This window comes from Bubalus kerabau, chromosome 4 (genome assembly GCF_029407905.1).
Source record: "Bubalus kerabau isolate K-KA32 ecotype Philippines breed swamp buffalo chromosome 4, PCC_UOA_SB_1v2, whole genome shotgun sequence".
In the NCBI taxonomy this organism is placed as follows: domain Eukaryota; kingdom Metazoa; phylum Chordata; class Mammalia; order Artiodactyla; family Bovidae; genus Bubalus; species Bubalus kerabau.
Window position 1 is genome coordinate 74,376,262 of NC_073627.1, and position 18,678 is coordinate 74,394,939.

An 18,678-nucleotide genomic window follows, 5' to 3' on the forward strand; every position below is an offset into this window, starting at 1 on the left:
ATGGTTAGACAGCATCACTGACTCAGTAGACGTGAATTTGAGCAAACTCCAGGAGATAGTGAAGGACAGGGAAGCCTGGCGTGCTCCAGTCCACGTGGTTGAAACGAGTCAGACACAACTTAGTGACTGAACAACAACAAATGCTTTTTTCTACAAAAACCAGATACTCCATTTAAATTTCTGGGCATTAGAACTTCTAATTACTGACCAGTATATTTTAAAATGTGACAGCCCACACAGAGCAAGATTTACAAACACCTGGGCAGAAGTGGGTCCCTGTTTCATAACTCTCCAGGGTTAATCATCAGTGATGACTAATTCTGGGATTAGGGAAACATTTTATCCTCAATATGCTAATTAGAGACACTGTTGTCAGAAGGCTAATTTCTGGCTCAAAGACACTTCAGTGCTTAAAGCAATTTTACATCAAAAGCCCTTGCAGGAGACTTCCATCAGGACCAGAGGGGAGATGGAAGCTGGAGGGGGTGTGAAGTCAGGGGAATTGAGGGCTTTAGGATGAAAGAGATCAGAGAATGTGTCTAAAGGCTAAGGGGAAGGAACCAGAGAAACAAACAAACAAAAAATAGGAATATGCTCAGTTCATAATGGAGGAGAAAGAGACTGTTCAATTAGATTGATCTCTGTGGAATAATATCTCAAAGCTATTTGAACCCCAGCTTTTATACATATACATATGTATGTATAGTATATGTATATATACATATAGGCTTCCCCGGTGGCTCAGACAGTAAAGAATCTGTTTGCAATGTAGAGGACCTAGGTTCAGGAAGACCCCCTGGAGAAGGGAATGGCAACCCACTCCAGTATTCTTGCCTGGAGAATCCCATGGACAGAAGAGCCTGGCAGGCTACAGTCCATGGGGTCGCAAAGAGTTGGACACAACTGAAGAGACTGAGCATGCACATATATATGTATATGTGTATATGGAAAAAATCTTTCCTAGGGAAGAAAAACTCATCTCCTAAATTATCAGGTTAATTCAGAGTGTGGACATAAGAATAGTAAATATACAGTTTGATATTTGACTTGCAAAGTGAGGAAGGAAAGCATACTAAATTCTATAGAATAAGCTTTTCTGATCCCAGAAATACTAAGAACTCGATAATTTTTTGGCTGCAACAACTTGTAAATATCTAGAAGAGCCCAGATTTTGAAGCCCTGAGGACACTTGCTAAAACTCAGAAATTTGGCACGAGTCTTTGCACACAATTTGGGTTTTCTTTCAGAATTGATATCTTACCAAATACAGCCATCTGTGTTCCCTCTGGGAAAGGTTCAACTGTTCTGTTGCCATTGACATGATGTTTGGCTAGAAAAAAAGAAAGAAAGAAAATCAAGTTAAGTGTAAAGTTCTACACACATACTAACACATGTCATTAAATGTGTCAGAGAGCCTATTTCTCATTTTTAGTTAGAAACAGCACTAAAGTTCACCCTCTTAAGAGAGTTTCAATTATTATTATTTTTTAATCTCAGTTACAAAAAAGCCCAGAGATGGCCTCATTCGGGCATGGCATTTCACCAGTGAGCACTCCCAGGCCCGACTATGTGCAGAGCTGTGCAGCTGGGGGTGGCAAAGCCAGCCGGCCTGGAAGCTCCTGACTCCCGGCCAGAGGATCCCTCTGTGCCAGGACATGCCCTGGAGAACAAAGGGAGCGTGGGGCTCCGGGGTGAACTGTGGTGGCTTTCCCTGAGGACTGCTGATGATCAGAAGTAAGCTGTAAAGACTACAGGGTAGGGACTTCCTTAGTGGTCCAGTGGTTAAGAATGTGCCTTGCCAAGCAGGGGATGCAGGTGAGGACCCTGGTTGCAGAACTAGGATCCCACATGCTGAGGAGCTGCAGCCTGTGTGCCAAAACTAGAGAGTCTGCGCACCACAACAAAAGATCCCGCATGACACAACAAAGATATGCTGCAGCTAAAACCCAGCGCAACCAAATAAATGCATAAGTATTAAAATAATGATAATAAAAAGACAACAGGGTAACCCTGCAGACAGCATCGTTTCACAAGTCAAGCACCATTTCAGGGGCCAATGACACTTGCCGTCTTAAAGACCAGACAGACCTTCATTTCACTGCTTCCTACTACCCTTCATCCAGCCTCATCACGTCCGCCAGTCATCCTTCCACCTGAGTGCATATCAAGGACTTAGAAATTAAAAGTGACCGGCTTATGGTTTTCCAGCCTTAACTTATTCTCATAGCTCCCAAACCAAAACCAGATAAGAGAAGATCTGAGTATGGCCCATCTACGAGTAGCCTAACTTGATCCTTAGCAATTTGGGAATATGCATTTACATCTAAAACACTCTGACACTGCATCATGGTGCATGGATATTTTGATCTAATGGGTCACATTAGATTTACTGAGCTCTGGCACAGGGCTCAGCACTAAAGCTAGGTACTGAGGGCTTTGGCAGGGTTGGGTGGAGACTGACATGATTCTTGCCCTTATGAGGAGTGTACAATTATCTTCAAGAGGTAAAATTTCAAAAGCAAGCTTACAATGATGTGCTAAGTCCTGGAGTGGGGACTAAAGGTACTGGAAGAGTCAGGAGCAGAGGGACAGTCAGCTGCAAGGTGGAGCCAGGAACCGGGGGAAATTACAGTTAGTGTCGAGTCTAAAAGGAGGAGTGGGACTTAGAAAAGCAGAGGGTGAGGGAGCAACTCGAGTGAGAGCCAGGAGTCGATACAGCCAAGACATTGTCCTGGGCCAGAGGAGAGACTAGTCCAGGCAAGTAAAGGTGATGTGTTGAGAAGCAGCGGCACTTAAGGATAGATTGGTAGGCAGGCACCTGATCATAAAAGGTCTTGAGACTCTCATCCAAACCCACAAGACCCCTAGGCAGCCTCCGTAGCACCGCAGCATCTTTTAGAACCTGGAGGCTGATGAGGCTCAGTCTAGGTTAGTCGATTCCTTCCTCTATTCCATCATTTCAGGGGCCTCCACAGGTTCCTAAGCAATGGTGGTACTATTTGAGGAACAGAAGAACTGGGTGAAGGGGAGGAACCAGGCCGAACCTGGCTCACGAGCCTTACAGTCTCAAGGCACTAACTGGCCCCTCCAGCAGATGCAGGAGGTAAGGTCACAGGTGGCCGTGGTACCTTGGACAGCGCTCAGACAATGGTAGGACCATTGGTTACTGAATCCAAAGGAAGGTGGTAAGGCTCTGCGAGGAAATCACAGCTCTATTCTATAGTTAGGACCCCAGAGCCCCTGTCAGAGGTATTAAAACATATATCAAAGAGCTATAATCCCATTCAAAAGCTAACCCACTAAGCTCACTCATGAGAATTTAAAGAAAAATGCAAGAGAAAAAAAAAAGTGGTAGACATAATATTTACTCACGTACTACTGGTAATAAATCTTTATATCAACTAAATATCCAAAAACAGAGAAACAGCTTAGAAAATTATCATTCATAATTTATCACAAGCATGGAATATCATGTAACATTTTAAACACAGTATTTGAGAGAGAAATAGAAATGTGAAAAAATATTTGGGATAATAGTAAGTGAAAACAATGCTATTACATACTGAATGCAGACTATAATGACAGCTAACAAAAATATGAATGCTTGTGGAAAAGACTGGCAGAGAAATATGCAAAACCAAAAATAACTATGGATATTATGCAAGATATTTATCACTATCAGTTGTCTTTGTCAGTGTTAGATTCTTACTTCCCAGATGAAAATATGTTTGAATTTTTCGAAGTCAACGAAGCTGTAGATTTCTGAAATTTTTTCTGTAGCACTTAGTGTACCAGGACCGTCCATCAGGACATATGTATAGCCAGCCAAAACACTACATGGCTTCCATAAACACTGTGGCTTATTTGACATCTCCTCGGGGACAGCTCCAAAGCACTTCCAATGCAGGATGACCTTCCTCACCAAACCTGACCCTCTTCCAGCATCCCTACCCCTGGGAATAGGACCACATACTCCTACTTTTGGGGCATCCTTGCCCATTCTCTCTCCCTTGCTACGCATACCTAATCCATCACCAAATCTGGTTAATTTTGCCTTTCAGATAGCTTTAGAATCCTTTCACTTCTTCCCTTCACCACCCAAACCACCCTCGTCCCAACTCTTGTGGCCTCTTTGCCCTGGACCCCTACAAGCACCTCCAGCTCTTCCATATCCCCTCTCCAATTCATTCTTCCCGGTATCACCACAATTACCTTTTAACTGATTATATAACACCAAGTCCCTGGTCCTCTCGCCCACTTTCCATAGCTTCCCACTGCTCATAGGCAGAAATCAGAACTTTTTAATGCAGCTTCAAAAACCCATGTGGTCTGGCCCCTCCGCCCCTCATTCCCTCGACTACAGTCAGAGCTGCGCCTTACACTCAGTCGTTATTTCAGCAAGCAGACTACAAGCTCAGAGAACGCAGGGCTCATATGGGTTCATGGTTCCCACAGCCTCCGCACATTGTAAGACCCAACGTACGTGTTTAATGAATAGCTGCTAAATTAATGAAGGGAAACAAACTACTAAGGTACTAAAAAGTCCCTCTTTAGCCATTATGAAAGATTATTAATTGATACACTGATGTATCTCTACACACACACACATGTGTCCCTTATACATAAATGATCATTGAAAAAGGCCACTCAGAAAGTCTCCCTAGTCGGATGGCTTGGAGACCAAGGAACGCCTCTGTTCCAGTCCCTAAACACCATTCCTCTTCCCTTCCAAACCACCTTCTCCCATTTGAGAAGGCAGAAGTGGAAAGACTGGACATGCTACCCAGAGAGGAAGGAGGAAGTTCATGAGCAACTCCCTCCTCACTGCCCAGGCTCTCTGGGACTCTGTCTTATCTTTCATTCTACAGCCTGAGGCCCAAAGATAACAAGGCTCTAAACTTGATCTTGCATCTTTTTCTGAACCACAGCTGAGCCTTACATCATTCCCTGGAGAGCAAAGACACAGCATTAGCCAAGGATAAAGAGTGCAGAATCTAGGGCTAAGGACCTGGACTCTGCGATAAAACTGTCTGACCCTGAATCTCAGCTCTCCCACTGTCTAGTTGTATGACCTTGGTTCAGCAACGCAGCCTCTCTGTGCTTCCATTTCCTCATCCGTACCTACCTCATGGGTGGCTCTGAGAATCAAATGAGTTAATATATGTAAAGCACTGAGAAGAGTGCCTGGCACACAATACACACAACTGTTAGGCTAGCATCAGCATTGACATGTGGACTTTGCTTTACACAAGATCTGAGTCAGGACTGGCAAATACACGGCACACATGTACCTCTCCTCCACATTCACGTCCATGGCAGACATCATTAATCAATCCCAACACACTTTCACAATTCCCCAACTATGACCACAAAATCTTGTCTGGACTTAGCACCCCCCAGAGTCTCTTATTCCTCAGGAAAGGCATGTGTGATGAAATCATTCTGCTATTCCTGGTCTCAGTGAATAAACCATAAAGATGGTACAAAGAAAGAAGCCATTTTTCCTTCTCATTTCTACATCACCCATTGCAATTTTTTAAAAAGACTCTTTGAAAGCCTCCAGACTCTATACGGCTTTATGGATAAGAGAATAGATACTGTGTGCTACTTTCCATTCCAGGAGGAGAGAACAGGGGAGGTGTTAAAAACCAAGCAAGGGCAGTTCTAGTCCTGCAGACCAAGGGCAGCTTCCCATTGACACTCTGCTGAGGCAAGTACTCGGGGGCCAAAGAACCTGAGACCGCTGAAACATATTCTAAAGGTCAGATGAGATTGGATGGTGAGGAGCATTTATAATTAAAAATATTTTTAAAAAAGCATTTATAATTTTTTTTTCAAAAGTGGTAGCACATTTCACCACAGAAACAATCAAACTGACTAAACAGAGCCATCTCGCATTGACTGAGCACTGAGAGTATTGATCACCAGCAGAGCAGGAGACAGGAGGGGTCTGTCCGTCTGACAAGGACATCTGCTGCCCGGCCCAGCAGGCGGGTGCCTCCCATCTGGCTGGCTGGGCGCTGTGGGCGCATGTTCCAAAGCGCCGCACTCCAGGGGGACGACCTGGGCTGACGGCCGTGACGTGTCCTCAGTCAAGGGCGTGTGAGGACGAGGAATAGATTTCCATTTATCTTGAAAGCCCAGTGCTTGAGGAGCAGGGAGGTTAATTAGAGCAAGACTGGGTCAAAGTCAACTCTCGGAGAGATTCTGAAGGGGATTTGGTGCGGGGCTCGGAGGAACACGTTCAAAAGCCTTAGAAGATGATACTGACGCTGCTTCTTGTTTTGTTTTATGAATGTCTAATGCACTTCAGACTTTATGACTGTCTTCTTCCTTGACAAAAACACAGTAAAACTCTTCAATCATGTACTTGCAACAATGCAAATACAGACACAAACTACCTGGCGATTAGTGCCATGTCCTGCGCTCAAGTTGAGAGCTAAAATTTCTATCGTCTGGGTGGGGAGGGCATGGATTTATAAAGTAAATGGCAAAGTATTTCGTGGGGGGCTGGAGAGTGGGCCCCCATGTTCTCCTAAAGGGTCAAGCCTGTCCAGGCAGGTCGTCTTGGCGACACCAGCTAATTGAAGAGTCTTGTAACTGCTGCCACTGTCCTGGGAGTCCGGGCCCACTGCTGGGCCCAGAACCATCCCTGGACTGGACTAAAGCCTCAGGGCTGCAGACCACCCAGAGGTGTCAGCCCCCCACGCTGTCACGTTATTCACCCCACACATCACACCCAACTTACACACGTCCTGCGTTGTTGCTGTTGCTGTTCAGCCACCAAGTTGTGTCCTTTGCTACTCTTAGTCATTTGAGCCGTGATGAAGCTCACAAGTGAATTATTTCTACCTTAGGGAATCATCAGAACTGAGGCAAAGGTTTCCAAACAAGGGCTTCTCTGGTGACTCAGAGAGAAAGAACTCACCTGCCAATGCAGGAGACACGGGTCCGACCTCTGGGTCGGGAAGATCCCCTGGAGAAGGGAATGGCAACCCACTCCAGTATTCTTGCCTAGAGAATCCCATGGACAGAGGAGCCCTGTGGGGTACAATCCCTGGGGTCTCAAAGAGTCAGACACGACTGAACAACTGAACAACACAAATTACAGCAGAATTGATTATAAGAATGAAAAACCATTACTTGGCCCACCAAAAGGGAGACAATGAAGTAAACTGTGACACAGTCCTCAGATGGAATATTACATAGCAATTTAAAAAGTATGATCATAAGTAGTTTTGTTTTTTTTTTGTCATGACATCAGAAAATAGTAATAATATAGACATTTAAGCGGGGGAACAGTAAGATAGAAGAAATCTAGATCTTACCTAGATTTTCAAGTTCTACAAATCTAAACATTTTCCTTTGAACCCTGTTCCTCCGTTTTCTTCGAGGAGGAGAAAGAGCAAGAGAAATGAGAGAAACTCTCTTAAATGAAAATAACCGATGAGTGGATGGCTTACTGCTTGATCACATAAGGATCCTTTTCTTTCCAGGCTTCCAGAGTACCTTGAACTCTTGCCTGTCCCTGAGCCCACGGCCCCTGCATGCTGAGTGCCACTGGTGATGCTCAGGGACTCAGGACCAACCCAGCCCAGAAGCATGGCTGCCCTATTACACCCCCTCTGACGCACAGGGCTCTGGGGCTTATGGACCCAGGAAGGCAGGCGTGCAGGGGCCGCAGGAGGGAAGGCTGATGGAGGGACTCGGGGGACATATCTGCTCCACCAAGTCAAGGCACAGGGATCTATATTCTGTCCAAATAAAATTACAGTTCAGAAAACAATGACTGAACACAGCTTACGTGCCAGGCACTAGGTTTGCTGTCGGTGTTACTATAGGGTAGACAGGGCCTGCCTTCTATTCCTTCTTCACTGACCAGCAACGACCCTGCCCTACTTGTTAGGGCTGCAGACCAGGTACGTCTACACACATCTCCTGTGTTAGCAGCACTGCCTACAGCTCCTGATGCATCCTGTTAGCACACAATTCTCACACAAGCACGAGTTCCCGATTCATGCTCCTTTATCCCAAGAAAAGCATTCCGTCATTGTTCATTTCATTTTTAGGACTCCATTTCACTCATGTAATACTGTTATTAATTACCACATGTAAGAACCATGTCAACTTAGGCATCTATGCTAAGCATGTGATATTAATCGATGGAAAAATCTCCACCTGATTTTTGTGAAATCTCCCTGCCCCCTCTAAACGCAGCTAATTCCTAATGACCACCCAAATTAGACAATCTTGAGATGAGAAATTCCATTTAAAATAAGCTTACTTGAAGGGTTAAGATCTATATGTCAATTTGATGAATGTGACCTCTTCATGAATAACAGTGCTGAAAACAGTTGTATTGAAAAATGTGGCTGTACACCAAAATGATTTCTGAGGGATGCTTGTTATTGATCCTAAAACATACTTTAGATTTCAAAGATGGATGTCAAATGTACCTATAGAGGATCTCACAGAGATCATACTTTTTAGTATTGTTTTTTAAAATGTTGCCCTTCATAGGCTGGATTGGAAGGGAGTTTGGGGGAGGATGGATATATGTATATGTAAGAATGAGTTGCTTCCCTGCTTACCTGAAACTATCACAACATTTGTTTGTTAATCGGCTATGCTGCTGCTGCTGCTGCTAAGTTGCTTCAGTCATGTCTGACTGTGTGACCCCATAGACGGCAGCCCACCAGGCTCCCCCGTCCCTGGGATTCTCCAGGCAAGAACACTGGAGTGGGTTTAATTGGCTATACCCCAATACAAAATAAAAAGCTTAAAAAAAAATTGCCCTTCAGAGACTTGGTGCCCCCAGCTTGCGTTTACCCGTGTCAGTTCCCCGTGTGAAAATAACCAGCATGGTACAGGGCATCCGAGTCCTGGGAATGGAATTAAAGCACGAGCCCCACGGAGGTATGTTCTCATCTCATCAGCAGCATCTAGCATCACTTAGGACGCTACGTGTCTGCCACTGAGACTGCTGAATCGGCTCTTACGTGCAGCTGTACACACCACCCTGAGAAGAGGCCGTGCCTGTCTGGAGCAAAGCGCCCTAGCAATCAGCGGTGGGCTTCCTCCTCTCCTGTGACCCTGGCACCGGCCTAGAGCAGGACACGCGTTGCCCCTGGGTGGCACAGCATCTGCTGTCAGGCCGCTGATGGGCCGACTGGTCCAGTGACGCCTCTATCCCCACCCCCACCTCCACCCCCTGTGACAGTGATAAATGCCCGGGCCCTTTGCTCAGCTGAGCCTGACGGGACGGACCTCCCCTTGCAATCTGTTTCAGCCCAACACCAATCTTTCCCCCGCAAAGCCCCCCTGAGCACGCCAAGCGAGCCTGCACCGGGGTAAGGCCAGACCAATCTGCTTTCTGTGACTGTTGTTTCAGGAAAATGAAATAGAACTTCATTTCTAAGTGGAAGCTGCTAATCAAAAAAATGGAATATGTTGTTACAAGCCTTACAGGGAACTTTTCTTGACTATCCTTTGACATTAAAAATGAAGGAGATACAGCTAAATCTGGGAGTTTAATTAGAAAGAAAGAGGAATGGTCATGGATAGAAACATTGGCTTCCACTAAAATCAATACATTTTCAATCTATTAAATGATTACTGATGTCAGAGGTAAGGAGAAAGAGATAAAATAGTCTCAGGGGAATCAAACATTGATAAGGAGATGCGACATCAACGCTGACTGTTAACCAGATTCATCACCCATTAGCTCCTACAATACATTTCGCTCATGTACAGATAGTTGTTTCAGGATGGTGTGTAAGAGACTGGCACTAACCTTTTACACAAAATAGTCCAGAATGGGGAATAATATGCACCCATTATAAAGAATGAAGTAATTCTATAGATTAAGACATGAAATTATCCATAAGAGGCATCATTAATTGGGGGGGAAACCAATAGGTAAGATAATGTGCATAATATGCTACAATTTATTTTTTTAATATCCTATTTTTACCTTCTGAATTTTGCTCCATGGGATGCATTACTTGCTTGAAAACAGAAACAAAGGACATTTTAAATGTCCCCAGCCTTTGCTACCCCGTGATGACCCCTGCAGCCTGGGAGCTTCTTCCCAGGTAGGGCTGAGGGCACGCCAGAGACGCAAGAATGGCCAGCGGTGAGCAAGCAGCCCCTGAAATCAGATCAGCTCAGCCCCACGTTTACATTTTATCCAGGCTCAGGACAAATGCCAGAGGTGATTCCACTTGTTTCCATCTGCCTTCTCCAAAGCAGTGGGTTGATTATCCTCCTTTCAAAAGGAAAAGGATTTTAAGAGGATCAACCACTATAAATTTTAGATGGGATTAAAATATCATTTATCTTAAAATAAAAAGTATTTCTAGGTTTGTGTGTGTGTGTGTGCTTAGTCATCTCCAACTCTTTGTGACCCCATGGACTGCATGGAGCCCGCCAAGCTCCCTCTGTCCATGGGGATTCTCCAAGCAAGAAGACTGCAGTGGGTTGCCATTTCCACTTCCACGGGATCTTTCCGACCCAGGGATCAAACCCATGCCTCCTGCATTAGCAGGCGGATTCTTTACCAATGTGCCATCTGGGAAGCCCTATTTCTAGGTTTACCTTTTCTTTATTTTACGGGAAAGAAGAAGGACGGAGGGAGGAAGGGAAGAAAGGAAGGAGGAAAGGAAGAAAACAGACTGGTTTATCAGTAGTACTTTGCCATTCTGGAATTTTATATAATATATATATCCTAAATACATATTAAAATAATATAATATACACATATATTATTTTTCTGCCCCCTCTCCCTCCTGTCTCTCATCCTGTCTGTTTCTCTCATCCTTGTAATTTTTCTCTAAAAAGGAAGAAAAGGCTATTTTAAAATCTATTTTAGATTGATTGAATAGAGATTAAGCTCATCATTCATAATTTTAAAACTGATGGAAATGTTCTATATTTCCCTCAAAAGAAAGATAAATCAAGCTTTTACTATGAAGGTCTCCACTGGTTTCCCAAAAGCAGTGAAAAAAAAAATGTTTTAATCCAGCTCTTCTTAGAGCAATAGCATAGTAGCTCATCTGCTTTGAAGACCCTTGTCCTGAGAGAGCAGGCTTGGTCACATGACCAAGGGATGGCTGCTGACCTAGTGCATATTCACACTGGGAAATATGGCAGACAAAATCTTCAACTACAATTCTACAAATGATACAGAAAGTCATCTTATGGTGTTTTTGTATACTTGTCTACCATGAAAGAGTGACTAAAAACTGAACCTCTAATTCAGGGAAGTTGAGTGGGGACAGGAGTGGTTCTTCAAACATGCTTCTGCTCCCCTGACTTAATGAAAGGACAGAGAGCACAGGCAGCAGAGCAAAGCCTACTGGGTTATCTTCCTTGAATATGTGCTCCAGCAGACCCTTGGATATTTAAGCGATGGGTTGACTCTGGGATGAATTCTCTAACAACTGGCTGGAGCATTGCTGAATTAAATGAGTGTTGTGTTTGAAAATATCAAGCACGTGCATGGCCAAGGCAAGCAGCCTTCCACTGAGCCCTCCCAGGGCCCAAATGATGGTCTCTGCCAGCTGGAAGGCCATCAGCTTCCACAGAGACACGAGCTGGGAGTAGAGGGATATAAGGCAGAACAAGAGTATTTCTCATTTTGGTACATTCTCATATACTAACTCTGATTGAGTGATTTTGGAAATACCTGATTAAGACTCTAGAATTCTACAAAAGGAGATGAATGTGACCCAGTAAAACTCAACCATAAAGGGACTTCAATGCAGGCCCAACAGAAAGTCTGATTTTGAATAAAATTATGCCTTGATAGGCCTGCCAGGCTCTTAGTGCTAGGAGTAAATTATAGTCATCTCTATTTTCTGTCACTTTATCTTCCCAAAAGGCTGATAGCTCAAAATGTAAACTACTGTGAGGAAAGTAGCTGGAGAGGAGCTAATGAAATACAGGCAAGTCCCCAACTTTAAAATGAGTCACATTTCAAAAGCATGTTTAAGAGATGGACATCTGGGACACAGAATCCATTTTCTCATGAACATGCTGTTATAAATGGTGGTAAGCTAGCCCACAAGAGCCTGCTCAACCTGTAATAGTTTCAAATATAACTCTTTCTAGGATTCTAACCACCATGCAGGAGATACTGTCACAACACAAAAAAATACTCTAAGTTCTACCCTATGACACCAAGAACACACCCTTTCACACCAGCCAAGTTGGCTATAAGCTACAGCTAGAGAACAGAATATATTTCCCTACCTTCTCAATCTGACCAGCTACTAACTTCACAGTAGAAAGAAATCTCCACTTTATTCATCACTGTAGAAAGCAGATTTCTTCCCCCAAAGAGGAAGAAATTCGCCATTCAAATGCCAAGTACATTTTAAATTCAGTGGCCTCATTGCAGGTGAGACTGTAAAGCTGGGTAGTTCTGGTTCAGGGTCTCCTACAAGCTGGAGTCAAGATGCTGGCTGGGGCTGCAGTCTCATCTGATGACTTGACCGGGAAAGGACTGCTCTCAAGCTCATTTGATGGCAGGCCTCAGTGAGCTAGAGCAGGAGTCCCCAGTCCTTGGGCCACAGACGGATACTGGTCCCTGGCCAGTTAAGAACCAGGCCACATAGCAGGAGGTGAGCAGTGGGCAAGCAAGCAAAGCTTCATCTGTAATTACAACCAATTGCCATCATTTGCATTAATGCCTAAGCTCCACCTTCTTTCAGATCAGCAGTGGCATTAGATTCTCATAGGAGCGCAAACTCTATGGTGAACTGCTCATGCGAGGGATCTAGGTTACACGCTCCTCATGAAAATCATCCCAAAACCACACACCCCACCACCGCCCCAATCCATGGAAAAACCAGTCCCTGGTGCCCAAAAGGTTGAGCCTGCTGAACTGTAGCACAGATCCTCCCCACAAAGAGCCTTCAGAAGACGCAGCACAGCTGACATCTCGATTCTAGCCTCATGAGACCTGGATCCAGGGCCACCCAGCTAAGCTACACCCAGATTTCCTAACCGCCACCCATCCAAAAAAAATATGAGATCATATATGGTTTTTCTTTTAAGCTGCTACATTTGGAGATAATTGGTTATACAGCAATAGATAACCATTAACATGTTCTAATAAAGGGGAAATAATATAGTTTTGAGCAAAGGACAACTACTGACATATGGCAGGAGCTCAAACCATCTTTTATAAAGCTGTATGGAACTTACAGCAACTGAGCACTCATGCACACAGAGAACTTAGAGTATATTCTACAAAGGAAAAAGGTATTTCCAGTCTGACTTACAAGTCAACCGCTGGCAAATGATCCATTTCTAACTGAAGACTACCCCTGTGTAATTTTATTTTTCCACCAACTTCTTCTCTAGTGTGCTGGGATTGCTAAAACAGGCATTCCTGAACTACTGAAGTCTAGGAATAGTGTATAAAATACCAGAGTAAGGCTTTCAGCACTTCTGCAATAATTCTGGCAATTTTTATTCATTTGCATCATTCACAGGACTATTAGTTGCTTTTCCTACTGCTTTGTTTGGGGAAGTTATATCTTTGCCTCATAGGGCTTACAAAAACAATGAAGAAAAATGTTTTTCCAAAATTCCCAGGGAAGCTAAATTTAAATTCATGCCAAAGGCCTTAACAGCAATGGAGAAATCTTCTCTATTTAAATGGTGTTTTGTTTGGTTGATTGGTTGTTTAGTTAAGTTGGGGACTTTTCTCTTTGACTAGATGGAAGTAAAAAGACAATTGGATTATTTTTATCTATAGTGGTACCTATAAGAAATACAGTTTTCCCCCTTTTCTATGAGAATCAAAATATAAGCTAAAAATCAAAATTGTTGCTGATATTAAACTTGGTTTTTCTACAAGCCTTGGACACTTCATCCATAGCAGCTTAAGGCTACTCTAAGCAGCCAAATAGCAGGATCCTATTATATCCTGTGTTTACCATGTGTTAAGAAATTCCAAACATCTCTGCTAACTACCATAAGACCACTAGAAGGTTCATGCTTGAGCTGGTCATTGCAGTGATACAGGAAACCATGTTCCTGGCTCACTGTTCACCAAATTTCAGTTCTTACAGAAATATCACTCACCACACTCTTGGTATTCCCTGTCACCTTAGTTAAATCTCAGATTAAAGCCCAAGGGGAGTGGGGTGAGTGAGGGAAGGAGGAAAAATAGCAGCTGAATACATGGCAAGGTTTCCTACCCTTCTCGACATGAGGACAACATCCATAGATCACTAAAGTCTCAACCCAAATAGTGCTCATAAGAAATCCCTGTGGAGCAGTCTGGTCCAATCAAGGAGATGGAAACCACACAGTAGGTCAGACAGCAGAAGTCTAACACAGAGAATATTAACCATAATTTTAGAAGTAACTATATAATCTAAGCAAACTCTATGCTATCTGCAGACTGAGGGTACCTAAAAAAGGACAGACTTAGAAGGATTCAAACCTCCTTGGAGAAGGTGCAGTTAAGCTACGGGATAGTACAGTTCACTGGCTTGTAGGCTACAGCTAATCTGGAGATGCTGGGCAAACAATAGGCTATCTTCCAGAATGCAGGTGATCAGAAACCAGAGGTGTGAGTGCACAGTGGGAACCAGGCACATGGGAGACTTTGAGCATCTGCAGGGACTCTAAGACTCAGACTGAATCTGGTTTCCTTGTCAAGAGGGCTGCAGAAAAGTTACCACCAGGCCAAGGCTGAACGGTCACAGAACTGAGTTCTGGGCGGTGGGTGGGGCAGGCTCCTCTGGAGGTATCCACACCACCACCAGCAGCCTCAACTGAAACTGCAAGAGAGACTCCTCACACAAAGTCTCCCCAGCGCCCTCTACTGAAACAACACCATGCTCACAGCACAGGAAATACACTACAGAAACTCCTTTATCATGGAGCCTATTCAGAATGATGAATTCAGAGCTGAGAAGCAATAAATTAGTAACAAATCTTGAAAACTATACAATTACCAAAACCATAAAAGAAATGGAAAAATCTGAAATAAAACTCCAGACTCATAGCTTCATGGGGAAATTCTAGATACATTTAAGGAAGAGCCAATACCAATCCTACATAAATTCCTTCAAAAACAGAGAAGATACACCTGAAACTAAAACAAGATTGTGAATTAACTATGCTTCCACTTTAAAAAAATGGTTACAAAGGAAGAAACGGAGGAGAAGAGAAGTTTCACAGATGATTTTATGAGTTTAGCATTACCATGATGACAAAACCAGACAAAGACACAGAAAACTACAGACAAATCACCCTTTATGAGCACAGGCTCAAAAATAATAAATATTTTTAATAAACATTAAGTTCAGGAATATATTTTAAAAGAACAATAATCATGGTCAAATGAGATTCATCTAAGGAACTGAAAGTTCTTTTAACAATCAAAAATGCAATGTAATTTATCATACTAACAAACAGGTGAAAAAATGATCATCTCAACAGAAGCTAAAAAAGCATCTGACATAATTCAGTACCTATTCATGATTTTTTAAATTTCTCAGTAAATCAGGAAAACAGTTTGATAAAGAATATCTACAAGAAAACTATACCTAGTATGCCAAAAGGAAAAAAGAAGAAAAAACTATCTGTATATGCCAATGATGTGATTGTGTAAATTAAAAACCCCAAGGAATCTATCAAGAAACTTTTTTGTATTAACAATTAAGTTTTATCAAGATCACAGAGTACTAGGGGCAATATCAAAAATAAACTATTTCTATATAGCTGCAAATCCTAAAAGACGATGCTGTGAAAGTGCTGCACTCAATATGCCAGCATATTTGGAAAACAGCAGTGGCCACAGGACTGAAAAAGGTCAGTTTTCATTCCAATCCCAAAGAAGGGCAATGCCAAAGAATGCTCAAACTACCGCACAATTACACTCATCTCACACGCTAGTAACATACTGTTCAAAATTCTCCAAGCCACACTTCAACAGTACATGAACCGTGAACTTCCAGATGTTCAAGCTGGATTCAGAAAAGGTGGAGAAACCAGAGATCAAATTGCCAACATCTGTTGGATCAGAGAAAAAGCAAGAGAGTTCCGGAAAAACATCTACTTCTGCTTTATTGACTATGCCAAAGCCTTTGACTGTGTGGATCACAATAAACTATGGAAAATTCTTAAAGACATGGGAATACCAGACCACCTGACCTGCCTCTTGAGAAACCTATATGCAGGTCAGGAAGCAACAGTTAGAACTGGACATGGAACAACAGACTGGTTCCAAATAGGAAAGGGAGTACGTCAAGCCTGTATATTGTCACCCTGCTTATTTAACTTCTATGCAGAGTACTTCATGAGAAACACTGGGCTGCAGGAAGCACAAGCTGGAATCAAGATTTCCGGAGAAATATCAGTAACTTCAGATATGCAGATGACACCACCCTTATGGCAGAAAGTGAAGAAGAACTAAAGAGCCTCTTGACGTACATGAAAGGGGATAGTGAAAAAAGATGGCTTAAAGCTCAACATTCAGAAAACAATGATCATGGCATCCAGTCCCATCAAATCAGATCAGATCAGTTGCTCAGTCGTGTCCGACTCTTTGTGACCCCATGAATCGCAGCACGCCAGGCCTCCCTGTCCATCACCAACTCCTAGAGTTCACTGAGACTCACGTCCATCAAGTCAGTGATGCCATCCAGCCATCTCATCCTCTGTCGTCCCCTTCTCCTCCTGCCCCCAATCCCTCCCAGCATCAAAGTCTTTTCCAATGAGTCAGTTTTTCGCATCAGGTGGCCAAAGTACTGGAGTTTCAGCTTTAGCATCATTCCTTCCAAAGAAATCCCAGGGTGATCTCCTTCAGAATGGACTGCTTGGCTCTCCTTGTAGTCCAAAGGACTCTCAAGTGTCTTCTCCAACACCACAGTTCAAAAGCATCAATTCTTCGGTGCTCAGCCTTCTTCACAGTCCAACTCTCACATCCATACATGACCACAGGAAAAACCATAGCCTTGACTAGACGGACCTTTGTTGGCAAAGTAATGTCTCTGCTTTTGAATATGCTATCCAGGTTGGTCATAACTTTCCTTCCAAGGAGTAAGCGTCTTTTAATTTCATGGCTGCAGTCACCATCTGTAGTGATTTTGGAGCCCAGAAAAATAAAGTCTGACACTGTTTCCACTGTTTCCCCATCTATTTCCCATGAAGTGGTGGGACCAGATGCCATGATCTTCGTTTTCTGAATGTTGAGCTTAAAGCCAACTTTTTCACTCTCCACTTTCACTTTCATCAAGAGGCTTTTTAGTTCCTCTTCACTTTCTGCCATAAGGGTGGTGTCATCTGCATATCTGAAGTTATTGATATTTCTCCCGGCAACTTCATGGCAAATAGATGGAGAAACAGTGGAAACAGTGGCTGACTTTATTTTTGGGGGCTCCAAAATCACTGCACATGGTGACTGCAGCCATAAAATTAAAAGATGCTTACTCCTTGGAAGAAAAGTTATGACCAACCTAGACAGCACATTGGAGAAGGCAATGGCAACCCACTCCAGTATTCTTGCCTGGAGAATCCCAGGGACAGAGGAGCCTGTTGAGCTGCCATCTATGGGGTCGCACAGAGTCGGACACGACTGATGCGACTTAGCAGCAGCAGCAGCAGACAGCATATTAAAAAGCAGAGACATTACTTTGCCAAAACAGGTCTGTCTAGTCAAAGCTATAGTTTTTCCAGTAGTCATGTATGGATGTGAGAGTTGGACCATAAAGAAAGCTGAGCACTGAAGAACTGATACTTTTGAACTGTGGTGTTGGAGAAGACTCTTGAGAGCCCCTTGGACTGCAAGGAGATCCAACCAGTCCATCCTAAAGGAGACTAGTCCTGGATATTCATTGGAAGGACTGATGCTGAAGCTGAAACTCCAATACTTTGGCCACCTGAGGCGAAAAACTGACTCATTGGAAAAGACCCTGATGCTGGAAAAGATTGAAGGTGGGAGGAGAAGGGGACGGACGACAGAGGATGAAATGGCTGGATGGCATCACCGACTCAAAGCACATGAGTATCAGTAAATTCCGGGAGTTGGTGATGGACAGGGAGGCCTGGCATGCTGCAGTCCATGGGGTTGCAAACAGTCAGACATGACTGAGCAACTGAACTAAACTGATACAGTTGCAACAAATAAATAGAATGATAAAAGTAATATTATTTACAATAGCATCAAATAGAATGAAATACTTAAGGAGATTTTTAACAAAATAGGTATAAAACTTGTACCATTAAACATTGAGAAAATTCAAGAATACCTAAATAAATGGAGAAACAGAAGATGTTTGTGGATTGAAATTCTAGATACATTTAAGGAAGAGACAATACCAATCCTACGTAAATTCCTTCAAAAACAGAGAAGATACACATGAAACTAAAACAATATTGTAAATTAACTATGCTTCCATTTTTAGAAATGGTTACAAGAAAAGAAACAGAGGAGAAGGAAAGTTTCAAGCTGATTTTATGAGTTGAGCATTACCATGAAAACAAAACCAGACAAAGACACAAAGTTACAGACAAATCACCCTTTATGAGCACAGGCTCCAAAATAATAAATATTTTTAATAATCCTCAAGATGTCAATTTTCCCCAAATTAATCTACAGTTCAACAAATGTTGATGAGCACCTCAGGAAGCTTTTGTAGAAGTTGACGAGTTAAT

General features: G+C 43.1%; 1 protein-coding gene across 3 annotated transcripts in view; it reads right to left on the bottom strand.

Moving 5' to 3' along the window:
- Positions 1-18,678, bottom strand: part of MSRA (methionine sulfoxide reductase A) — a 379,756-nt gene that overhangs the window by 214,598 nt on the left and 146,480 nt on the right. For all 3 annotated transcript variants that reach the window (XM_055577724.1, XM_055577723.1, XM_055577725.1), the window contains exon 2: positions 1,262-1,330. In XM_055577724.1, the coding sequence (XP_055433699.1) occupies positions 1,262-1,330 (69 nt within the window). The remainder of the gene's footprint in view (positions 1-1,261; positions 1,331-18,678) is intronic.